The sequence below is a fragment of the Fukomys damarensis genome, unplaced genomic scaffold, assembly GCF_012274545.1.
Source record: "Fukomys damarensis isolate Sample0158 unplaced genomic scaffold, DMR_v1.0_HiC HiC_scaffold_10, whole genome shotgun sequence".
Classification (NCBI taxonomy): domain Eukaryota; kingdom Metazoa; phylum Chordata; class Mammalia; order Rodentia; family Bathyergidae; genus Fukomys; species Fukomys damarensis.
Genome location: NW_022900922.1, coordinates 14929455 through 14955656, shown reverse-complemented (window position 1 = coordinate 14955656; position 26202 = coordinate 14929455). Strand labels below are relative to the sequence as shown.

The window sequence follows — 26202 nt, the reverse complement described above, 5'->3', positions numbered from 1 at the left end:
TTTTTTTTTTTTTTTTTTTTTTTTTTTGTACTGGGGATCGAACTCAGGTCCTTGTGCTTGTGAGGCAGATGACAGCACCACTGAGCTAAATCCCCAGCCCTGTCAACCCTCCAGTTTCATTAGTGTTTGCAGTACAGAACAGCGATGTTCATTTTGAGGAGTTGGTACTCGCATCTAACACAACTTACAACTTACTCATTTTCAATCTCTTTACCTCCCCCTCCCGCACCTTTGCCTTTCCCTGGTCCCCTCCTCTGTCTTTAAGAGCCTGCTTTCTAATTCCCTGTCATCTCTCCTTTATTTTAATCATTTTAAAATTAACATATTAAGTTTCTCATAGTGTAAGAGAACGCATACAATGTTTAGCTTTCTGAGTCTGGCTTGTATTGCTTAGCATGATGGTGTCAAGTTTTGTTACTTTGCTGCAAATGACAGTATTTCATTCTCCTTTATGACTGAATAGTATTCTATTGTGTATGTGTAACACATTTTCTTTATCTGTTCATCTATTCATGGGCATCGAGGCTATTTCCAGAGCTTAGTTATTGTGAATTGCCCTACTATAAACATGGGTGTGCACATATCGTTAGGCTGTCTTTAATAACCCTTCTTAATCACTCATCAGCCCTGAGTCTGTGTCCTGTGCTCCAATGCCTTCTGATTTCAGCACTCGGTGTTGACTCCTGGATATTTCTCCCCGCAGGTGTGTATGGGCGAGAGACTCTGCAGCACCCTGAGGAGGAGAGTCAGTGACCTCGAGACCCAGCTACTGGCATTGCTTGAAGCCAAAATGCTCGCCATATCAGGTAACTGCTGATGGACTAATTAGTGATGACCACCAACGCACCGCCTCTCTTTGCCTTCCTTTCACATTCTGCCATTATCTATGTCATGCTCAGGCAGCTCCAGCTTTGGGGGGGCTTCCCTACAGCTCATTGAGTGGGGGGTGACCGCTTTGTGAAGGGACAGTAAGTACTGGACAGGACCTCTGAGGTCCCGCCTCTCCAGGGTTTAGCGAGTAGATGTGCTGCTACTACAGCCCTGTGCTCCAAGGATGCCCGGTGTGGGTGACTGATGTGACCAGACACACCCATGAGGTGTAACGTGAGGCACCATGATGCGCACCTGTGAAAGTTCCACTGTGCAACATGGGGACTTCTGAGAACACGATAGCTGGACAGTTATGAAGGGATGTATTTCCCCGTGAATTCATAGTTTGAAAACACAAGTCTTTGCCAACAGTAACTTGCTTTTTTATTTGAATGGTGCCTTTCAACATGCCTCTGTATTTGTTGTTTTATGTGATTTTCATCATAGCTGGATCAGGTGGGTCGGGGAGATACTGTGGTCCCGGTGGGTAGACGGAGCTGAGGCTGTGGGATGTGTCTTTTGGTTACATCTGCTCGTTACCCAAGTGCTGGTAACTCAGGGGCTGGCATCCAGGCTCCCAAGTGTGTGATCCATGGATTTTTTTAACCCAGTTGTGGAAAGACAGCCTCAAATAGTTCTTGGAGATTTATAGGTTGAATGAACCCACAGCCCATAGGCTTCAGAGGACTCATAAAACTTTAACAGAAAGGTATAATAATTACACGTATGGGTTTTAAATGGTGTTTTAAGAAGGAATACAGTAATTGGCAGCTTCTGCTCTTCAGATCATTAAACACTGATGTTGGCAGCTAACGAGCAGATTGGTCCCCGGTGCAGCCTCGTGTGCCGTTTACAATCCACAGAACATCACGGTGTGAGCACTGCGCTTGGGTTTCAGCAGCTCCACGCGTCACTTACTTGGAATTATGACCCCATTTGCCGAGAGGAGAAAAGAAGATTGAATACAATCTTGCTTCTGAGCTAGGGTTTTTGCCTTCCTTAACCAATATATCTTCCCCAGGAATACAGGTGGATGAGCCTTCATGAAGCCCAAGGGAAGAGAGGCATAATTCAGGCAGCAGAAATATCCCTTGCTCTGCTGTGAATACTCTCTTCAGAAAACCAGGGAGAATTCCTTACATGTCTTGTTGCACATGGGTCTGAGTTTTATTTTAGCTCTTTGGCCAGCCGAGAAAATCGGTGAAGCCTAACTGGGTGCAGGAGACCATAAGGCTGAAGGAGTTGAGCTCTCACCTTGTCTCTGTTTCTCCACGTGCTCTCTGGAAGGCGGGCCTCTCCCTCAGTGGCTGTCCTGGGGGTTGTGTGGTGGCTGGGTGTTTCTTTCTTTTGCATCTTCAACATTTGATGCTATCTCTGTCATCCCCTACTCCAGTGCCCCCAGCTTGGCAGATCCTTGCACTGTTAGACAGAGGTCACAGGGATGAGACCAAGAGAGCCCTTCTGTGCTTTGGGCTCCCTATGGGATCACTGAGGACAGTGCCCTTGGGACTCCCAGGGGCCTATTTCATGGTCTTAGTGGTGTCTTGGAGAACCTTAGTGGGCTTTTTGTCTGTTCACAAGTTTCTGTGAGTCCCTGTCTCAGATTTACAGACCCATCCTGGATTCTCCTGATGGCCTGAAGCTCTTCCTTAATTTAATAATCATTTGCCATCTGCAGAGGCTGGAAATAGAAATAGTTTTATTTTCAAACCCAGTGAGTCCTAGCTCCTATCGTAGTTAACGGTTTATTCTTTTCATTCATCTCTCCTTTTGCACGTTATCACAGGCAGTGGCAAGAAGCCAGCAGGCACTTCTGTCATCAGCCTGGAAATCTCCTTCACAGCATGATTGAATTTATTAGAATATTTTTCTCCACCCCTGATGATAACTGAGTGACTTCTTGCCATTACATTACAAGGATCCTCTTTCCTCCAGCTTTGAATCAGATTTTTCTTACTTTCCTTTTAGCCAGATAGGCTTTCTTTATCGTGCTGGCTAACACTGAGTTGTTTGGGGATTTGGCTGTTCGTTCTCTTCCAGTTTCTTAGTAGGTCAGGGGAACTACTGAGTTTCAGCTTGGTGCTGTGGACTTTCAGTGAGAGTCACTCTATTTTGGTTGGTCCGTGAGGTCCAGCTCAAGACCTCTGTCCAAACCAGCAGCCTCCACTGAGTTTTGCTGGCAGAGTTCCTTGAAACTCATTAGTTAGGCTTCCGCCTGCTCCCTGGTCCCAGAGCCACTGCTTCCTTCTTAGAGTTTGTTACAGCAGTGCCCCACAGCCAGGTGCCAAGAACTGTTTTCATTGTCTGTTGCTCCATAATAAACCACCTCAAGACTTAGTGACTTAAAATGTCACCAGGCCCAGCTTTGCCCATGCACCTGCAGCTTGGACAGGGCTCGGCAGGCCAAAGGAGCTGGCTCAACAAGGGCTGAAAAATCCGTTTCCAAGCTGTTGCACACATGTGACTGGCAGGGGGTCTGGCTGTTGGCTGCTCTCCGTGTGGCCCTTCTATAGGCGGCTTGGCTTCCTTATGTCATGGCTGCTGAGTTCCCAGAATATCCTGAGGCAGGAAGTGGAAACTTCTTATTCCTTAAGGCCTATGCTTAAAAAACAAACAAACAAAAAACCCCAAAAAATACAAAACAAAACAAAAAAACCTGGCACATATCTCTGTTAATGCTCAACAGTTTACCCCAAAGACATCGTAGCTTGAAGCAGCAGACATTTATTTCTTTTCACAGTCTCTGAGGTGAGGAACCCAGAGCCACTTGGCTGGGTGGTTGCGGCTCAGGATCCTGTCTGTCAGGCTGCAGTGTGGGGTCGCCTCATGTGTAGGCTGGGCTGGGTTGAGTCGTCCTAAATCATCCAGCGTCTGCTACAGAAGCCTCAGTTCCTTGCCGTGCATGCTGTGCCGGGGCCCTTCACAACACAGCACCTGACTCCCCCAGAGCAAGTGCTCAGAGGAAAGGCGAGCAAGACAGAAGCCGTGATTCCCCTTAGGACTTAACCTCCAGCACCACACATGGTCACTTCTGCTTTAGCAACTTGGAGTCACCAATTTCAGCCCACATTCAAGAGAGAAAAATAGGTGCCATCCCAGAGCTGGAATGTTAAAAAATCTGTGAGCACATTTAAAAAATCATTTTGGTATCACTTCCATCCTATTTTGTTAGCAAACCATCCTGGCACTGTGATTCGTCAAGAAGAGATGGAGAAGGCTACTCTCAGTGGAATGTGTGTAAAGAGTCCTGGCGCCATGTCCAGAGGGCCATAGTGTCTAGTGAGCCGGCAGTAGTCTGAGAACTAAGGATATGGTCAGAGTTTTTCAGTCAGAGGAAATAGCCTAATTAATTTACTTAATCACAAGCATCACTGAGCACCTGCTAAGTGCCAGACCTGGTTCCACATCCTGTGCTAAAAATGGCACAGGGGACAGGTGAGGTCCCTTCTCTCCTGGGACTGGCCCCAGTGGAGCAGGGCTGGAGATGCCAGGGCCAGATGTGTATGTGTGGAGAGAGAATGTTTGCATTGACTTGGGCACAAGATCAGTGCGGCCAGGGATATGAGTTTGTCACACTGTGTAGGAATCAGGACATATAGCCTCTGAGTTGCAACAGAGAATAAGAGGGCCAGGGAGCCATTACAACTTTTTTTTTCTTAGATAGGGTCTTGCTGTGTAGTTCAAGTCACAAACTCATTGTGTAGCCCAAGCTGGCCTCAAACTTGCCAATCCTCCTGTCTCAGTCTCCTGAGTGCTAGGATTATAGGTATGTGCCACAATACCTGCTACAAGCTTTGTTTCTAGGCCATTGATGTGACCAAAGTCAGAATTCAGGAAGCCTCGCCTGTTTGTGGTGGACGCAGGGTTTGGGGATGTGTGGGACAGGGACCCATGGGCTTACTTAGAGGCTGGCAAAGAAAAAGGTAGAGAAGGCTGGCACAGAGAGTCCATACAAGTTGGTCACTGCTGATCTTCGGGACAGCTGCTGGGTTGTCTATTGTATTATACACATCGACTACAGTCACTTGGAAAGCCATGATCTGTCCCCCATGGTGGGCCAGGACATGACAATGGTAACATGTCACACACAACACTCCAGCTTCCATATCGCCATGTACAATAGATTCTCTAAGTCATGATCAGGTGGTTTGTTAGCCACTGCTCCAGCAGTTTTCAAACATCCAAAGGGCCCTAGGTTTGACTCAGCCGTATCTTTGACTCTGTTTCTGCCTCTGTTTAGCAGAGATGGTTTGGGGTGAAGTGCACAGCAAAAGAGGGTCCTATTGTTGCTGTCCTGCCTAAGAAGGTCAGGACAGGATCGCCTGAGCTCTGTGCATGCTGACTGACCGGAAGAAGCTGCATGCTAGGCAGACTCCTTGGATTATGGACACAGCGGGCCAAGCAGTGTGGTGAATGAAGCTCATGTTTTAGAGTCCAAAGCCAGTGTTTAGGTGGAGCTTTATCACACCTGAGTGACCTTGGGCAGGTCATTTGACCTTCCCAATTCTACAGAATGGGATAATAGTAACTCATGTCCATTAGATCGTGGTAAGAATTAGGTGAGGCAGTGAATTATAATAAGGTGGCACATTAGCATATTAATATCTGGAGCATAGGTAGGGAAGGTGCTGTCTCTTTTCATGGAGTGAACACGTTCTCCACTCATGACTGCTAGCCAGGAGGTGACCTCGGCCAGCTGTAACTCATTGCAACAGATCTGGCTTGGCAGCCTCCATTATTATAAGGCTTTGGCCCCAAAGGCCTGTGCAGACCCCTGTCTGGGCAAGTTGTAGAGATTCTTTTGTCTGGTTTTCAACTCTCGCTTTGAAAGCCTTCGAGACTGCAAGATTCTCCACAAGCTGAGCCCCACTTCAACCTTAACTTTGGAGTTCCGATCACTGACATGGCCAAGAATAGTGTCTCCCTGAGGCCTGGGGCAGGCCTGCTAGATTCTTCCTCCACAAGAAACAGCCCAGGTTTACTGTGTACTCACCACTTGGAAGGGAAATGAGGGCCAAGATCTCCAGGCTGGGAGCCCAGGGCAGACAAGGCCTGGAGCCCTGCAGGCCCCTGAGAGCTGCACTTCTACTTATGGATGGATACTTTGGCCCTGCTGATGCTCTCTCTGGGCTGGGAGAGAGGAGGCCCATTGCCCTCTAGAGCTGGGTTTACACATTGCAGCAGGGATGATACCTGGCCATCTATGGTTTGATGCCATGAAGCTTTGGTGAATTCTGGAATTGCTCTGGGAATTTCCAGACCAGTGCCTCTAGCGTGGGTGTTGATATCTCAAGTCGGTTTTGCCCTCTGTCTGTCTGCCCTGCTTCCCACATCCCACATCCTTCTCAACCCTGCTGCGATTTCCATGTCTAAGACCTGGCACCACTGTCCTCTTGCATCCTTGCCCTCCCTTACTCTCTGAGTCTGCACTGTAGCTTAGATGCAGTCCTGGATGACCCAGGTCCTGTACTTGGCTCCTCTATAAGCTGAGTGGTAGTTTTGTCTCTGCCAGGATTGGGGCCTGCTGGGCTCTGATTCCCCTCACCTGGGATCCAGGCTGGGGTCCTGATACCTGGTATTGTTGAGCTGCTCTGGCTTCTGACCACCCTCATATGGGTATGGCTTCCCTTTATCCCCCGTATGATCTGGCTTATCTGTTGAGTCTCTCTGCTATTTTTTTCCCAAGCCTTTTCTTCTTATTATTTTTTTGTACTGGGGATTGAACTTGGGACCTGGCACTTGCAAGGTGTATGAACCACTGAGTTAAATCCCTGGCCAGGCTTTGCCTAATGTATGGTACCAGGAGATAGGAAAAAAATAATAAAATTATGTGTTTAAAAAATAACTTCTCACTTTTTGGTTGCCGGTTCTTAGAATCTGTTATTACATGCTTCCTACCTAAATAGGGATTTGCAAGGCTTTCTAGGATCTGGCCTGGCTCCAGGGGGTCAATCTGATTCTAAGTGTGGGTTGGGCCTTGGGCTTTCACACCTGCTCTGTCCTGTAGGGTAGCTATCTGATGATATCCATACTCTGGAAAGTGGACACCACCTGCAGCCATGGCCCAGGTGGTGGCCTCTCACTTGCCATGTTTATCCTTTGGGCCTGAAAGTCTTTAAGCTAAACAAATACATTCTTTCTGCCCTGGTATAAAATGAAGGCCAGTCTTACGTAGTCTACAAAAGCTGTGAAGAAACTAAACTGTTAGAGAACTGCAGGCAGGCACCCATGGGGGGCCAGGTGCCCGGCATCCCTGTGATACTCTAAGCTTCTGGGCACCTTCCAAGGGTGCTGTGGTGTGGCCATCTTTGTGTTTTTCTTGCTTTCCATTCCCTACAGAGGACTTTCAGTGCATAGCTGTGCTTTCCAAGGAGCTCTGAATTCTTGGAGCCTCCAGACTTGTGGTTCTCGCTGATTGTGCGTTAGGATCACTGGGGAAGTTGAAATATGGATACACAGGCCTCAGAGCCAAATCTTTTCAATAGGATTGCCTTGGACACAAGAACCCAACAGGTTGCCAGGTGGTTTTAGTGTTCACAAGAGTAGAGCTATAGGGCCAGCCAGAGGGCCCTGGGCTGTCCCCTTCACTGTGGCTACCTTCCTGGGAACAGGATGAATCCAAATAAACCCAAATTCTTCCTTCTCCTTACCTGTGGGCAGCCACCTGGTGTGTACATGTGAGTTGCCCACTTGCCACCTGGCTGGTGGCCCTGAGCTGAGGGTAAGTCTTAGAGCTGTAACCTGATCTTATTCTTGCCTCCCTCTCAAAAAATATGCCCGAGAGTCTTGCTTACTTAATTTACCCTCTGTCTGTCTGTTCTGTGAGCAGAACAGACAAACTAGGACACAGTCCTGGAGCAGCTGGCAACCTGCTCTAAGAGGAAACTGGTACGTGGCTGGGCAGCTTGCCAGGGGGTATGGATAGTGTCTCTATCATGGGAAACTTTTTCTCCCTGTTGGGTGGTCTCATGCCTGCTTGTCTGACCCAGGACTAGGAGACTTTCACTTAGGAAACTTGTTACTAGCAGATGCCCTGTGGCACCTGTCTGGCTCATGTCTAAGTTATTTTATCTGACCATTGCTCCCAGCACCTGACCTTGAGTTCTCCCTCTTGTCTGGAGGAAAACCTGGCTTGTTCTTCTGATGGAAGGTGCAAGTTCAGTACACTACCATGATAATTACCAAGGTCAAGGATGCTTACCTACAGAACTTGACCAGGGAGGACACCATGAATTGGGAAGGTAATCTGCTGCCCTTGGTCATACAAAGCAGCAGTGAAGAGTGGGATGGGGTGGGGGAAGGAGGAGAAGGAGGAGGAGGAGGAGGAAAGAGAGGAAAAAGAAGCAGGGAAAAATTAAATCTTCTAGATAAGTATAGAAATGAATGAATTCCACACATCAAACAGTGAAAGTAGATTTAAAAATTCTTGAAACATGTATGTAAATTTTCATCTTCTTTTGGGTGGATAATTGGCATTTAGCCAATAAATGTATATTCCCCATACCTTTTTTTTTTTTGGTACTGGGGCTCAAACTCGGGACCTTGTACTTGTGAGTCAGGAGCGGTGCCACTGATCTAAATCCTCAGCCCTTTATCACCTTAATTTTTTTTTAATTTTATTGAGTTTATTGGTACATTTTAGGGATACAGTACAGTTACATTCATTGTTGGGATAATGTACCTCTACATGACAAGTCTTGATTCTCATTTTTTCCCCTTACCTCTGCCCTCCCTTCACCCCCTCCTCCCCTCCCCATCTACAAACACTTTATTTTCATCTTTTCATTCTCTCACATTTTTTTCTTTTCCTTTTTTGTTCTTCCCCTACGCATCACACCTTCCCTACACCTTTAGCTCCTTTCTTCAAATTTCTAAATGTCAGTAATCTTATTAGAGTCTTATGCATTGTTGCAGAATATTCACACCAGGGAAACTATTTGGTATTTACACATGTGTGACTTATTTATTTCACTTAGGAGTATATCTTCAATATGTATCCATTTTCCTATGAATGAATCTATTCTCTCGCTCTTTATGGCTGAGTAATATTCCATTTTATAGAAAAACCACAACTTCTTTATCCAGTTTCCAACGGATGGGCAAATAGGCTGTTTCCAAGATTTAGCTATTACAAACTGTATCACCTTAATTTTTGAGACAATGTCCTTTCTACATAATTAATTTAAAATAAATCAAATAGACCATGTCAATTGCCAAACAAGGAAAACTATAAAATATTTTACTTTTATATTGTTTTTTTCTGATTTCTTTTGAGGTTCACTTTGTAATATAACTTGTATGATATAATCTAAAATGGTCTTGTATTTAAACCATGTTTTATTATATGCCAAGAGAACGTACTAAATTATTTTAAAAGTTCCTAAGTGGGTTCTGGGCATCACATGTTCTGGAGTGTGTGGTTTAGGATAAAGAGGCCAGGGAACAAGGGTAATGCTGATTTGAGCAAGGCATCCTCTACAGTGAGTGTGGGTACCTAGCCTAGGCCTAGGGGTGCCACTGTGCCTGAAGCTCAGGGAGCCAGAGGGGTGGCAAGGGTCCAGGTGAGGCCACTTATATGTGCATATGAACATAATCCAGGTAATAGGCAGCCTGGGTCTTCTCTCTTTCTCCACCACTTTTTTCTCTAAAAATGCTGATGACTTAGTCAGTGATGGCTTTTTTTTTTTTTTTTTTTTTTTGGTGCCAGGGATCGTATTCGAACTCGGGTCCTTGTGAGGCAGGCAGCAGAACCGCTGAGCTAAATCCCCAGGCCTTGTGATGGCTCTTAATGATAACAAATGGCCAGCTGTGGCACGCAAGCCATAGGTTGACCCCCACTGACTTAGATCAGTGACTGGAGCAGACATACTCAGTAAGGGCTCTTCAGAGTCAATACTGGTCTGTGCCATGGTTATCATTTGTCTTTTTGGATTATCACCGGGGACAGCAGAATGACCTCCTCTGGGTCTGACTTAGAGCAAAGTGGCTTCTAGGGAACTATTGTAGGTTGGGGGTCACGTTCCTAGGCAGCTGCTGCCGGTTTGGGGTCTGACTTCTATCTTTACATATGGTCTGATATGCACATTGCATATTTTATCACTCACCAGGCACCACATTTTCTCCAGCTGTGACACAGCAGCCTGTGTCGGTCTTATATGAAGTCCTATATGTCTAGCATTATGTCCCCCTGTCTTTTGTGACATATGTGGCTGTCTAAAGGCATTTGCTTGGCATATAAGCATGGGGCTTTGCTCATAGACGGAGTCTTCAGAAGTCTCAGTAAGTCATGGAGACTGGAAGAAATCACACAACTGTCAGAAAACAGCAAATTCCAGCTAAAGGAGATTCCAGGGGAAGATGGGGTAGAGAGAAGTTGGTAGGTCATTGTTTACTGCCTTTGTTCCGTCAGCCCAAGCTCCAGCAGGTTGCTGAACCTCACCAAAAGGAGGCAGAATGACAAGGGTGAGTTTTTTCTTGCCTGATCGTGTGCTGAGGTTTGAATGTGTCTCCAAAGTTACATGTGGGAGACAGAATCCTCAGCGCAGGAGTGTTGGGAGATGGTACCTTCAATGGATGATCAGGTGACTGGATACACTGGGGGACATCTGTAGTCCCAGTGACTCAGGAGGCTGAGGTGGGAGGATGGCTAGAGGCCAGGAGTTCAAGACCAGCCTGGGCCATTCAGCGAGACCACAACTCCAAACACTAAGCTAAACTGAAAATCCTATCACAGGTTAAAAATAGATAGGCCAGGAGGGCTGCACATCAAGAATTGATGTCAAGGGGTTACTGCCAAAGAGGGATTCTGATAAAAGGGCAAATCCCACCTTTGATTCCCTCTCTCTGGCACCATTGCCTTTGCCTTTCCGCCAGGTGAAGAGGCAGCATGGATGTTCTCAACAGCTATGGTACCTAGTTGTGGATTTGCCAGCCTCCAGAGCCCGAGTCAGATCAACGTGCATGCTTGTAAATCCCCAAGTCTTCAGCATTCTGTTATAGTAGTGTAGCCAGTCAGTTGAGGGTTCTTTTGCTCAATTCAGATAGAAATCCTGAATTGGCAAAGGACAGCTTTGCTAGCCGTCCTGATGCTAAATTATACTGGAGGCTAACAACTGACACAGCCAGCTTCTGGTCACTGCTGCTGCTGGCCACTTTCATCTGATGCTGACTTGTGCTGGACACCATAGACCAACTCTGCTGGGTGCTGGTCTCTGCTGCTGATCTTTGCTGACTACTGGTTTCTGGAGCTCTTCAGGCCTGACTACCCCTAGTTTTTATTGCTCTTTCATTTGAGACATCCGCTCTGTGCACATTATTCAGGATAAGAATCCTGAGTACATTTAAAGGACCTTTGAAACTCAGCTACCAGAGAAATAAGTCACAAGTGGATTTATAGGACCATGAAAGCAAGTTTTCTTTTTTATTCTGTGCTGAAACACAGGGGGATCAGTATTCTGGAGGGAGCCTTCCTAGACTGGCCTGAAAAGTGTGCCAGAAGTGCTGCTTATATAGCAGCTGCAGGCCTGTGATTGGTCCCAGTGAGTGTGAGGCTCCAGGATAGCAGTTACCCTGGAGGTGGTTCAGTGAGGAGGGCAGGGCAACATGAGCTGTTTGATTGAAAATGGTTGCATCTCTGGGGAAAATGGCAGAGCTGAAACCAGGGAATCTTTGGGAAGGCTAGCTGTGTTCATTATAGCTAATTAGGTTTTAGGGAAGTTGGCGATGTTAGCAATGGGTTCAATTCTTGCCCTCTCTGATCTTGACCATGTCTGGGTGTCCTCTTGCCTTTTTGCAGAGGTGGCAACAGCATCTAAATTGGAAAGAGCCAGGGAGGGGCACTGCAGCTAGCAGCTGAGCTGTTGTGCTCTGTGGGAATGGCCTGGAGGACAGTGGTTGCTAAACAACCAAGAAGGACACTGAGGCCAGTTGTTCTAGTCCATGGGAGGGGTGAGGGTGTGTGTGGTAGCCACTGACTGAACCATGTGCCCCTCTGGCCTCTGAGGATGGAGAAATGGGAGAACTGGGTTCTTGTCTATCTCAATAGCAGAAAACAGACTAAGAAGATACTGTGTATATTTAAGCTTGAAGGTCCTGGGAAGACTTGGTATCATGGAGGATAACAGATACAGGACTGTTGTATTTTAAGGGTTTGATCACTTTCAGTACTGCCTTTATTTTTTTTTGCCCAGTAAAGAAATATGGCTGGTGCACACGTATGATCCCAAAACTAAAGGAGGCCAAAGTGGGAGGGTCACAAATTTGAGTCTTGTGTGGGCAACTTAATGCAACCCTGACCCGAAAAAATAAATGAATAAAAATAAAAAGGTCTGGGGATGTAGCTCAGTGGTAGAATGTCCCTGGGTTCAATCCCAAGTACCCCAAAAGTGTAGTTCAGATGTGGGTAGGCAAAGTAAGTTTTGTTTTTCGTAACATTGGAATGTCTGTGGGACCAGGGTCATGAGTGTGAGGTGCCCCCAGGTGAAGAGCAGAGCAGGACCTGGGGACCTGGCTGGGGAAAGGGCCAAGGGGGCACAGGATTCATGCCCCCGCTGTGTTTCCTTACTTTATGAGTTTTGTACCCACATTTTGGCCAAGTTACTTGGTATGAGATCCAAAGTGCAAATTCAAATTCAGCATTCTCTGACGCCTGCAGAATTGGAAACGGTGACCTTCCCAAGGTCACTCTCTGGGTCTGAATTCTTCAGATGGAATTCCAGGACAATCGTTAATAAAAACCCCTTCCCGTTAGAGGAGACAGTCCGCATGTGGAGAGCACTGTCACTGTGAAGTGGGGCTCTTGGAGATCAGCCTCAGCGGAAGGAAGAACAAATCCAAGCGACCATCTCGGCTGGTAATTTGAGGAGGTAAACACAGGTGCACAAACGTGGAGGGGTAGGGAGAGTAGAAAAAGCGGGGCAGGTGACACCAGCTGTAGCTTCAGCATACCCCTGATGTCTTTGGCCATGTGATTTGCAGGTAAAATCTTCTGACGGCTGCTTTCGGAGACCCAGGCAGATCCCACCTTCCTTTCCTTACTGAAGAGCGGGCAGGTGTGTGTGCCCCTCTATTTGGCACCTGCCTCCCTGCACACCGGCTGCACTCTCACCCTCCCATGGCCCATTAGCATTGTGGAGACTGGAGTTGTGGCTGCTCGTGGGCTTCCTCCAGGCTCAGGTTTGCCTTTCTGAATTGTGTTGCCAGCTCTTGACCAGTTCAGCAATCAGGGAGGGCCTCACTAAACAAGGTTTGCCTCCAGGGCTTGGACATGCGGTCAGAGTGCTTATAAAATATTAAGTTGGGCAGTGTAGCATTTTATTATGGCTTGAGTTTTGATAATCCCTGTCTCTTTGGAAATTCACTCATTCTGCAAAAATGAAATGTTCACTTCTATCATCATGCATGTCCCCTATCCTTAGGCCTCAGGATCAGGGAAGGGCCATGTTTTAATGAACTGTCTCTCTGGTGTTTTGTAAGGACTCTGGCCTCTAGAGCGACGCTGGGTAGCGGGGCTCAGAGGTCGCATTGCCAGCAAAGCTTTCACATGGACATTCATACCACGTATGTCACTCTTCCCAGCTCTTCTGAGTCTCTTTTCTCTGAATGGTTTGTAAGAGGAAGCAGCACAGTGGATCTGGCTTGGGTGTCTTTGAGGGCAGAGTTGGTGCCCACCCCACTGTCCAAAGTGGCCCAGCAGAGAGGTCAGGGTTCCCTCAGCCCAGCCTGGTAGGAGAGTGTGATGTTGCCAGCCTGGATGTGGCTGCCCTGCCCCTTGTACCATGCCTCTGGGCAGGTCCTCTTGCCAGCTCCTCAAGAACCTGAGCTCGCCCTGGGTTCTCTGTGGCTTCCCAGGGTGAGGGGCTTCCACCCGCTGTGCCGACTAGTCACTGTCCAGGACCGGCAGCTCTGTGTGAGCGAGGCTTGGTGTGCTTCTGTTTAGGACTTGAAAGCGTGCAGAAGTTTAGCCTGCTATCCTGTTGCATTACTAGGAGTGTGTTTTCCAAACTGGTCTAAACCCACCAGCGTTTGGGGTACTACACTTGGTCTAGCTTCTTTGTCAGTTAGTCACCTGCCTTCTGCCACCTACCTTTTGCTTTTTACGTAGGGTTCCTGCTTCTGCTTCTGCTTCTGGAAGTCTTACATTCTGTCCTCGTGAAACCTGCCTCAGTCTCCCCTCTGGAGCACAGTCTTTTCTCTGACTCTCCCAGTATACCTTTGCCTGTTCTTCGTGATGCATCTTGTCCCCTTTATTTATAAGGCAGAGCCTTATTCTTTATACTATTTGCTGGGTAGCCAAATGCAATGACAGACAGAGTTTCAAAAGATGATTCTTCCACCACACCATCAGAAACCATAGACGTCAGTGGCAGAATAACATGTTGGGTTTTCAGAATGCCCTTAAGGTGGGAAAACATTCTTAACATTTTCAACATTTGTATCAGTTTGAAATCTTCTCATCAAACAGTAATAAAGAAGTAAGCAGCAGAGTTTAGTATTTAAGAGGGGAGGAGGATTCTGGAGTCATGTTTGAGGTAGAAACTTGCCCTGTTGTTTATAGCTCTGTAACCTTCAGCAAGATATTGAATTCTCCAGATTTCAGTTTTTTCAGCTGCAAAGTAGAGAAAACCATGTGTATTTCTGTGAACAGAAAAGGCACCAGTATTTTATACACTACAAAGAAAGAAAAATTGCTGTCAATTAAACAGTGATACAGTGCTTTTTGTGGCTAAGAATTTTCATTTTATGCATACTGAAATAACTTTTAGATGTATAAAGTTTTTCTAAGGCATCTTCGTCTTAATATTCAAAGGCTTTTTGAGATACTTGTGGGTTCAAAATTTTTAGGGTTGATTTTTCCCATATACTACCATCCTCTGTATCCTTGGAACTGTTGAGGGTGCAACCCCTCCTCCCAGTAATAATGATTTCTGTGAGTCTCTCTGCCAAGGTGCTAATACCATTCTTCAAGGTTGTTTTGTGTGTGTATGTATGTAGTGTGTGTGTGTGTGTGTGTGTGTGTGTGTGTGTGTGTGTGTGTATATGAATGTGAGCATGGATTTATTTTATTGAGCCCAGGAATTTGCACTGAGCTACAACCCTAGCCCCTTTTATTTTATTTTTTTTATTTTGAGACAGGGTCTTGCTAAGTCACTAAATTGCCCACGCTGGGCTTGCACTTGTGATCCTCCTGCCTCAGCTTCCCAGAGTGTTGGGATTATAGGTATGTGCCACCATGCTTGGCCCATTCATTAAGTTTTGAATGTGGGTGCTATACTGATCTTACAAACACCCACAAAAGATTTTCGGTCAACAGCAAGAAGTGGTCCTGAAGTGATTTGTGTGTTGAAATTCTAGGGCTGACTGCCTCCAGGCTAGTGGCTCTAAGACACATGTTATTTCAGAGACGCTAAACTGTTAAAAGAAAAGATACATCTTAGAGTTGGCAGTGTGAGGAATAACCTACCTCCGAGGCTTCTATCTGTTTTGTCGTTATGGTTACAGTAAACTCTTAGCAAATGCAGTGGAGTTTTCCAGTAATGGTAATTGTTATTTTTAATTTTTTGTTTAATTTTCATGTTTTAAATTTCCCATTTTTTCCTTTTTAATGAGGTATGATTTGCATTCAGTGAAATGGACAAGTCTTACGAGCATTGTTCAGTGAACTATGACACCTGTTTTTTTGTTTTGTTTTTTTTTTGAAACAGTCTCACTGTGTAGTTCAGGCTGGTCTGAAACTTGCTATGTAGCGGAGGCTGGCCTCAGGCTCTCAACCATCCTCCTGCCTCAGCCTCCCAAGTGCTGGGATTACAGGCGTGCACCACCGTGTTTTACTAACAGCCCTACCAAGACAAGGACTGTTTTTGTCGCCCCAGAAACATCACCTGCCAGGTATCCTTTCCAGGTGACTGTTCTGGAATCTTCTGCCATGGATCCGTTTTGCCTGTTTTGTGGACTTTGGCGGCATATGGTTTTTGCATCTGTTCTTTTTCTTTCTGTGTTGCTGCATGAAGGAATTGCTTGTTGCCTTTTAATGCTGAGCGGTCTCAAGTTGTGAGAAAACACCACCATTTTTATGTTTTCCTGTGGACAGATATTAGGTTGCATCCAGGTTTAGGGTTTCACCGGTAAGCTACTGTGATCTTTCAAGTATGTGACTTTTTGATTACATGTTTTCCTTTCTGTCATGTAAATACCTGTAAGTATGGTTGTTGGGTCACAGGGGGACATAGTTTTAATTTCATGAGAAACCCACAGATTTCTCTGAGCATTCTCTGAGGGGTTGTATTGTTTTGCATGTGAGAGTTCTGGCGGTACTGGGTCCCCCAGTGTTGGCATTTTCTGTTTAGCTCCTTGGAGCTGTTTGAATGAATTTGTAGTAGAATCTCCATGGTTTTAATTTGCATTTTGCTGATGACTGATGATGTCAAAGACTTTCCCCTATGCTTATCAGCTTTATGTGTCTCTAACTTTGTAAAAATGCCTGTTAAGTCCTTTATTGGCCCAATTTTCAATGATTATTTGTGTTTTAATTGTTGAGCTAAGGGGTTAAAGTCCTTTGTCAGACATATGTTTAGCAAATATTTTCTCCAAGTTTGTGACTTGAACACTCATTTTCAGAGTGGTGCCTTTTCATGAACAGAAGTCTGAAATTTTTATGGAGGCCCATCTATCAATTCTTTTCTTTTGTTAGTGTTTTTTGTATCTATGAAATGTTTTTTCCTACTTCAAAATCAGTAAGATATTCTCCTATTTTCCTTCTTAAAATGTTGTAGTTTTAACTTTTCTAAAACCTATGATCCATTTCTAATGGTATTTTGTGTATGGTTTGAGATATAGCCCAAAGTTGATGTTCTCCTTATATAGTTTTAGCATTATTTGTTGAAAATACTCTTTTTCTCATTCATTTGCTTTGCACTATTGAAAAAAATGGACTGAATGAGTATGTGACTTTTGGATTTATCCATTCCATTCCAGTGATCTATTTGTCATTCTGCATGCTGACATCATCCTATGTAGATTTATGGTAGTTATTACTTTAGTCTTGAAATTGAGACTAAGTATTTAAGGACTGCTTTGGTTTATGTAGGCCTTTGCATTTTTTTCTGAATAAGCTGATAAATTTCTATGAAAGAGCCTCATGAAATTTTGATTGGGACTATATTAAATGAATGAATCAATCCTAGGAAAATGGAAATCTTTGTAACATTGAGTATTATGTGTATTTATATTTTATCTTTCATACTATTTAAGTCTTTACTTTCAGTTTTTTAAAAAAGTTTTCACTGTAGTGCTCTTGCACATATTTCTTTAAATTTATTCCTAAGTAGTTTTAGATATAAATATCTTTTATAAAATCTTTATCTTTTAAAAATCATCTTCCACTCTGGTGTGAATAATCTACAATAATAAAGAAGATCCTAATAAGATGACTGACATTGAGAAATGGGAAGAAAGGAGCTAAAAGGTGTAGGGAAGATGTGATGGGCAGGGGAAGGGTAAAAAGGGAAAAGAAAAAAATGTGAGATAATGAAAAGATGGAAATAAAGTGGTTGTAGATGGGGAGGGGAGGAGGGGGTGAAGGGAGGGCAGGGACAAGGGGAGAAAATGAGAACCAAGACTTGTCATGTAGAGGTACAAGATCCCAACAATGAATGTAACTGTACTGTATCCCTAAAATGTACCAATAAACTCAATTAAAGCTGAAAAAAATCATCTTCCAATAATTTGTTGTCAATATTTAGACATACATTGATCTTTGTACATTGATCTTGTATCCTGTTACACTCAATATGCCATATATTTTGCTTAGTGCTTTATAGAATTTCCTGTATATTCTTGTAGCTACTATGATTCAAGCGTTATTACAATCTTATTTTATAAAATAGGTGTCATGAATGTACTAATTTTCTTGCCCCACTTCTTGCAGTTTGAGAAACAAGAGGACTAAGATTTTAATTCAGGTCTGGTCTGACTCCACGGCAGGTCAACCCCGCTGTAATAGGTCACCACTTTGACATTTGGATATCGAATGCCATGATATCCTGTGGCTTTCACTGGTCCCAAAGAGACATTTTTGTGTCATCCTTTTCACAGTGTGTGAATCAGCCAGTGGAAACCCTAACACAGACATACCAAGAAAAAGGTGGTTTAAAAGGAAGTATGTTTCAGTTTAAGGAGTGTAGAGCTTTCCTGGCTCCTCAAAAGACTGCTGTGCCTCACTGTGGAGCAGGGTCCTTCTTCCTGTACTGCAGACGTGCCTTAGCTGCCACTAGTTCTTTATGTTTGCAGATGCTACAATGCCCCTGTCCTTCCTTCTCTCCCACATGGTGCTGTAGGAAGCCATTTCTGCACAGCCAAGGACCTCACGGAGGAGATTCGCACCTTGACCTCAGAGCGAGAAGGGCTGGAGCCCATCCTGGGCAGGCTGTGGACACTCAGGTCCAGGACTGCAGGAGAGTTGGGAAGCGTGGTAGAAGACCACAGCCGGCTGACACGGGAACTGCAGCTCCAGGAGGCTGTGCACAGTGAGTAGCACCAGGGGACCCTGAGGGAGAAAGCTGGTAGTATTTACTGCGTCCTGTGGCAGACATTCTGTGCCCCAGTGACCTCACTGTGAAAGGCATCATGGAAGACACAGACTTTCTCCTGGGGAAAATCTTTGGCAGGAGCCTCATAAAATATGTTGGAATTACCTGTTGGCTATGGTTTTGGTATTTACTTATGACTTTTATCTCCCACCCTGTCCTCCACTCTGTGTTTGCTAATGGCCTTGTGAAATTTGGAGCTGTTACTGCCTCGGCACAGGTCTTGAACGTTTTCCTTCCTTGACATTATCTTACTTTTGTCCCTTGGCTCAGTTTTCTGATCTGTACAATGACAGACTGACTCTGGGAAATTGAGAATGGGCCATGAAGAAGCCCTTCTGTGTGTGCTGTTCTGGGGTTCCACCCCCTTAGAATGGTGCTGCCATGCCCAGAGTCTGCAGGTTGAAGGAGCCAACATGTTCATGGACTCTTCCTGCTTTTGTCTAGAGAACAAGTCACTTTGAGGGCTGCACCCTGAGAACCTCAGAAGATGCTGGTTCAGTCCAAACTGAGTTAGTGCAAATCTGTTTCTCAAAAAAGGTGAAGACTTTCTGCTGATTCAGTTTCTAATATAAAGAATAAATCATTAGAAGCAAATTCAGATTTAAAATAGATGCTGAGACCTGTTTTTTCACTATTAAGATGAGAAGAATAATGTGTATCTCAGTGGCAGACTTTGTGGTGCAGATCACAAGATCCTGGTCCGCATATGGCGTGTGTGTGTGTGTGTGTGTGTGTGTGTGTGCATGCGTACATGTGTATGTCCATCTTTCCACATAGGAACTAGATGGTGCTGGAGGACAGAGGTCATAGCATAAGATGGTTGCTAAATAAATATTTTATATTAGGAGAATGAAAAGAATATATGTATGAATAAATGGTCATATTAACAAAGTTTAAGTAGAACATTAGGAGCCAGACTTGCAATGGGATGTTTGAAAGTACTCCACAAATTGATGTACAGAAGATTAGTCTTTAAAAACCAAATAAACATACATTCAGCTAGTGAAAATTTGGTATGTCATTTTAGGATGAGTAAAATTTGTTTTAAAAGCCCCCCCCCCACCGAGTTGTGTAAAGAACTGTCTTCAAAGGAGAAAAAAATGAGAACCAAGACCTGTCATGTAAAGGTACAAGATCCCAATAATGAATGTAACTGTACTGTATACCTAAAATGTACCAATAAACTCAATGAGGGGAAAAACAAAAAAACCCAAAAGACTGTCTTCACAGAGTTTGAACCAAAGAGAGTGTTCTGTAGCTATTGTGAGCCGCAGGGGTGGGCACCGAGCTGGATCAACAATCCAGAGCTTATCTGTTTTTCTTTTCACTTTTAAAGGTCAAGCCTTGTTTTTTGCCAAACATGGTAGAGACTGCACATTTGAGCCTAAATAATGTACTGAGAAATAATAACATAGTCACCGAAGACATGGGCCGTGATAGGAATGAGCACTGTGTATTTTAAGTGGATTGTTTAAATATACATGAACAATAAAAACTATAAATTTTTTTTGTGGTGTCACAATTAGATTTTGACACAAGATGGGGAATAGATTATTTCTAAGAATAGAGAGGATGTGAACAGATTTGAGCATAGTCCGGTAATATTTTCATTTGAATAGATGAGTTGCTGAAAGCCATTAATCTCTCTTAAAAAAAAAAAAAGGACTGCGCAGTATTCTTTGAATCTCATCATTGTCACTTCTCTAAGTATTTTCAAAATGATGAATAAAACATAAACACATGGAATGAGAGATTGTTACCACGGATGGTTCTCTGCTGCAGATGGTTCCTGTGTGTTTCCTGGTGGATTTTGCTGGATCAGCTGCCCTCGTCCCTCATGTGGATTTACACATGTTTCAGGCTGAAGCTAATTTTTAAGCAGTCCAAAGAGACTTGACTGTGGGTAACCCAAATTAATAATCCAGGACTGGTGAGAGTATAGGAATCAGATAAATAAATAAAAATGAAGGCCTACACAAGTTGAAGCTTTTATCTGTGGAAGTATAGCAAAACTAGGCCAGAGTCCATATGCAGCTACTTTTGGGTTTTGAGAGTTAACTATTCAAAAGGAGCTCTGTGTTTAAATTTAGAAGTAGCTCAAGTACACAGGAGAAGTCTGCATGCGCATCGTGCTGGTGCATGTGTATTGTGCTGGTGCATGTGTGTGCTGTGACTCCATGATCGTACATAAAGCATTTTAAAATGATACCAAGAAATGAGCAATAACTAGGATTCTTAAAATGTTTTGATTTCCAACAAATGTAGAATGCATCATTTGTGGGGAAAGGCAGTGCAGGAATGGACAAGCAACTCCACAGGTCAGGGACCCAGACTCCTACTTTGTTCTTCTGGCCTCTTGGTAGTGATGTTCAGTCCGAGATGTCTGACCTAGCCACGTGTACGCCCAGGTCCTGCTGTAAGGAGTAAGCATAGCTATCCCCTTGAGGAATTTATGCCCACTTCTACTATTGCCACACATGCCTGTGGTCTTAATCTTGGTGTATGGTGGCATAATATGGTATATTGTGAGGGTGGCCGGGATCCAACCTTACCCTGGGCAGTCATGTGTCCTGCTGAGTTTAGTCTTGACTATAGGAAAAGAGATTTTTGTAGAATTGAGGACCAATTAATGTTGTTTCTCTTATAGAGAGCTACATGAACCTGCCCTGCTCGTCACTAGCAATCTCACTGTGTCTTATGTTCCTTGCTGGACTGTGGGTCCTCTGGGGACAGAGCACTGTGATTATGAGTCATTGGATCACTTCAGGGTTTAGCATGGTGTGTTCTAAAATAGTAAATGTTCACTTCCTGGGGCCAGATATTTGTTAACAGGAAACATGAGCCCTTTCTTCCTTATCTGGATTGCTGGTCCAGACCTTGGGTTTTCTGCTTCTATATTCGTGGCCAGTTTACTGACAGTGGTGATAAGTTTGACTGTCTTTTCTGGAAGATGAGTGAGTGGTGTGAGTTGGTTACTCGGATTGGAGTGTCAGCCGACAGAACAATGTCATAGGAAGGAACTGAAACATGCAGTTTTAAGAGTAAAGGTAGGTAGCGTGCTTGAATCTATAGACCGTTCTTCCTGTGACGCGGTCCCTGTGGATGGGTGAGAATGAAGTGCGCCGTAACTCCCACCAGCAGAGCTGATGATTTTGGGAAAACACATTCGAATCCTGAGCAGTTGCTCCCCTCTCCTAAGTACTGGAAATTGAACCCAGGGCCTTCACATGGAGCAGGATTCCTAGCCGCACCCCTTTTTAAAGTAGGAAAAGTTTATTGAGAGAAAGAAAGCTTTTCTCTAAGAGAGACGGAAAGGGGACTGGAAAGTGGGTTGCCTACTCACCCCACTTGTCAAAGATGTTTTATGCAGCAAAGCCATGTGGGGAGGCAGGTACAAAATAGGACAAAACTATAAGACCCAATGGAAAATTACAAGGTGAGCATGAGGTGGGCAAAACCGTGACCAGTCAATGAGATCACAAGTACAGACACCCAGGTAATATTGAGTAAGTGGGGGTCAAATGGGGAACAAGTCACGTAGCAAGCATGCAAGGATTTTCAGTAAGGCAGGGTCAGGGATATTTTTTGGAAAGGCTGGGCTAAGACCTTAGCCCCCGCCCCCAGGTGATTGAAACCTATTTAGAATATTAATCACTGCTCTTTATCTGCAGGGGAAGCACAAGGGTATAGTAGTTTCTCTTCTTTTACAGTTCTGGCCACAGTGAATGTGTCTGGATTGTCCTCCATGTTCGCTCCTTTCTGTGCTGGCTCCTTGAGGGTGGCCCTGTCTAACTGCCTGCAAGATAACTAATTTGTTTTTATTTTATTTAGTTTTTCTTTTTTTGAGAAAAAAAAAATTACTAAATCACTAAATTACCCAGGCTGGGCTTGAATTTGTAATCCTCTGTCTCAGACTCCTACAGTTCTGGGATTGTAGGTGGAAGGAGTTTTCAGAATAGTGAAGTCAGAATAAAAAGCAGAATGTATCTTCCACTGCCTGAATACCAATGGAAATTAACTATGAACTCTTCATGGGTGTGGATTTCAACTTTTGAAGAGAAAGAGGGGTAAAAAGATCAGTAACATTTTTAGTTTGCTAATCCGCTTTCCAGAAAAGAGACAACCTCCAGATTTAAACAACTGTTTTCCATCTCCTGTGTATAAGTTGGTAATTTGTATCGTGTTTTATTAATTTTGTTGATTTTGCACTGTAACTCAGATATAAAGACAGCCAACATCAAGGAGAGAGATTTAATCACAGAATAATCAGGGCTAGAATTTTAAATAGGACATCATTAGCATGATAATGAATTTCCCCCTCTCTACCAGCTGCCCCAGTAAAGAGGACACTGCAGAGGAAACTTTGGTCTTCAGCCACAGAGCTGTCAGGGTTCCCAGTAGGGGACCATCAGCTGCTCAGAGGTATTCTCAGTGAGATCAGTGGCAGGTTTCCTGTTTCTGGGAATGTGGATGGAGGTTGTACCCAGCTGGCTTCACTGGCTTTTCCGTGGCCAGGGAGATGGAAAATACATAAGGGTAACTTAAGGGTGGCTGGAAAGGGAGGCAACTTTCTTTGTGTGATATGGAACAAATGCCTTTCACTTTGGACTAGCAAGGCCGTACATCCACAGTGATTCCATCCTACTCTTCCTGTAAGCTACCTTATAATTTTTTTTTTAGTTTGAAATAGCTGATAAAAGGAAGTATGATGTGCAAGGAGAGATAAAGCTCTGAAATCCTTCTTGAAGAAGCTTTTGGTTTAGAGATCCAGCGAGTTACAAGTTCTGCACAAAATCAGACAGTGATTTTCTCTACATTTATTCGATAAACTTGGAAGAAACTTTCAGATGCATTAGAACAAAAGAGTTAAATCTGCATCTTTGTCCCTCTCTTTTTTCTTGGTAAGGGTAGAAAGAAACGGTGAACTGGAAAATTTGTCAAAGACAAAAACAAGAGATTAACAATAATAGTAATAATTCAAAAAATGCAGACAAAAGGCAGTGCCAGTGACAAGTGTTCATTATTTTGATAGAGAGTACAATGTGTTAATGAGCTTCCTAGACGCCAGAGCAAAAATGACAGTTGAAGTGTGGTCTGTCTTCCGCAAAAGGTGACTCCAGAAGCAGGAAGTCTTCAGAGAACGTGGAGTGGGGCTAGGTGCTTATAGACAGGCTTCTTGAGAGCATCAGGTAAAAAAGCTTCAGGAGCAGACTCATGACACATGCAGAGCACTTTCCGCCTATGTCCAGAGACTGAGAAGGGCTGGCTTTAAAACAGGTTGCGTTGGGGCAGACCATGAAGCTGTGTACACATTGTAGATGTGTGGGCAACATGCGGATTTTTAAGCAGATTTTAGAAATGGTCACCCTAGGATTCTCCACATCTTGAGATGAGTTGGGTTAAAGTCTAATGCCATGAGGGAAATCAGTGAGGCTTGGACTAAGGACAGTTAAGAGACTTAGAACATAATAGGGCACCTGGGAACAAGATCTACGGGCACAATGTCATGCCTTTCCTGAGTTTCCACTAGTCCTCAGAGGGCAACCTGGCTCCCATGGGCCCGGGTGGTGGCAGTGCTCTTAGGTGACCAAGACCATGAGCTCTGTGTGTTGAGGGTTACTTAGGAAATGTTTTTAATCTGCTATTCTAAGTTGGGAATCTATATATTCACTTAGTTTTTAAAAAATATGTTGAATGGGATCTTTTGGAGGAAAACTTCGTAAACATTTCAAAATCTTTTCTTTGAGAGTTTATTGGGCCAGGTGTTCATATTTTTCATCATTTATCTTTGATTCACCTCATTAATTAATGTATTACTTTCTCAGGAGCCTGGTTAAGTACATGTTTGCATTTTTAATTTCTCTTAATATTTTCCTTTTCCAAAGATGTCCTCGTATCACTAGTAGTATTGTTGTTTTTCTTTAGCCACCTTTGCCTGTGAATTTCTAAACTTGAACTGTTTGTAGTTAACTTCCTTCCTCATTTATTAAATGGCCCCTTGGGAGGTGCTAAAGCTCGGGTTAGGACGTGGGGGTCCTCGGCTTCATTTCAGCCCTGCTATTCCCTAATCGCCAGCACAGCACTGGCATCGATTGCATCACAGTGGGATGTTCAGCAAGTGCCTGATCTTCAGCAAGTCACTGAGCTTTCTGAGGCTCAGTTGCTTCATGGTTAACAGGAGAGCCAGATGTTGAAGTTTTGTTTCCATCCATCTCTCTATCCATTTCTCCATCCCTCTCTCCCTTCTCCCCTCCTTTCAACAAGCAATTACTGAATGCTTACACTATACCAGCCATCATGCTAGGCCCTCCTGGTCTGGAGAGGCGTTAGATGGTGCCTGAGGTCACCATTTACTTTAGTCCCTTCTGAAATTCCACAATTCTATGTTCGGTTTGTTCTCTCTCTCTCTTTTTTTTTTTTTTTGCTTTCAAATACTTCCAATCGCCTTTGCTAACTTTTGTCTTCATGAGTTTTTAAGAGGTCCTCCCTGGCTTACTCCCCTTGAGGAGTTCGTGTCTATATGAGTTTTGAAGAAGTCCTTACTATTGTTACATCCTTCTCCATCTGCTTTCTTCTTTCTGGTACCACTTCAGTCACACACTCTGAGGTGGAAACACAGTGACAGCTTTAATTGCATTTCATAAATCGCAACAGGCAGCTTTGTGGCACGCTGATTTGTCTAGAGCTGGAACTTGACTCTGTGTTATAGGACTGGTGCATGTGTCTCATCTGCCAGCTTTTCTGCTTTGTAGATTGGTTTTGGCAACTAGTACCTCTCTGAGTCTGTGTTCCCTATGGACTGGGCTTGGGTACCAACTGGCTGGTATGCACTCTCATGCAAGCAGGCACATTGCATCCTGAAAAAGAAGCTAAGAGTGGTGGCAAGGGGAGCTCCATGATTCTCCCAGAAGACCCCTCAGGCTGGTATTGGGTACGGGTCATCTGCTGTGTGTGTTACAGAATTTCACATCCCTGCTCATTGTGCACTCAGCTCCGCTTTCCTTTCCCAGGTTCAAGTGCCTGGGGGTTGGGGGTAGCTGCGTGTGTGTCAGTTACCTGAGCAACTCATGTTTCAATGTCAGTGTGATTTGAAGATACATCATTATTGTGCTCATTAGCACTTAATTGAAATAGTACCTAACTGTATTATTCATTTGTCTTTCAGAGATTCTTAGAAAGTTAAAAGTGTATACCTGGGCTCGGGGTATAGCCAGTTGTAGACTGCTTTCTTAGAATTCATGAGGCCCCGGGTTTGATCCTGTGTTAACTTTCTGCTGATATGACAAAATGCCTGAAAAAAATCAACCTCAAGGAGCAAAGGTTTATTTTGGCTCATGTTTTCAGCTCATGGTTAGGTAACTCTGTTGCTATAGTTCTGTGTCAAGGCAGAAATGTTAGGGTGGAAAGGTGTGGCTGAGGAAAACTGCTCATCTCATGGCATCTGGGAAACAGGCAAAGAGCCAGAGAAGAGGTGTCAGGGGACAAGATACACCCTTCAAAAGCCATGTCTCGTGACCCACCTCATGCAGTTAGGTCCCACCTCCTACTAGGCCCACTCAGCTGTGAACTCATCACTGGATGAATCTACTCGATGAGGTGAGAACCCTCACAGTCCGTTCAATTCTTTCATCTGGCAACCAAGCCCTCAATACAGTGAGGTTTTGGACAACATTTTGAGTCCTAACCACAAAAAGATTTCTATTACCAAAAAAAAAAAAAAAAAAAAAAAAAAAAAAAAAAAAAAAAA

At 44.2% G+C, this 26202-nt stretch overlaps 1 protein-coding gene across 1 annotated transcript in view; it reads left to right on the top strand.

Annotated features, from left to right (window-relative positions):
• The window catches only part of LOC104860773 (DISC1 scaffold protein), a 395803-nt gene that overhangs the window by 40318 nt on the left and 329283 nt on the right, over positions 1–26202 (top strand). Inside the window, exons 5-6 of the mRNA XM_033761776.1 lie at positions 704–806; positions 18204–18392. Coding sequence (XP_033617667.1) covers positions 704–806; positions 18204–18392 — 292 coding nt within the window. The remainder of the gene's footprint in view (positions 1–703; positions 807–18203; positions 18393–26202) is intronic.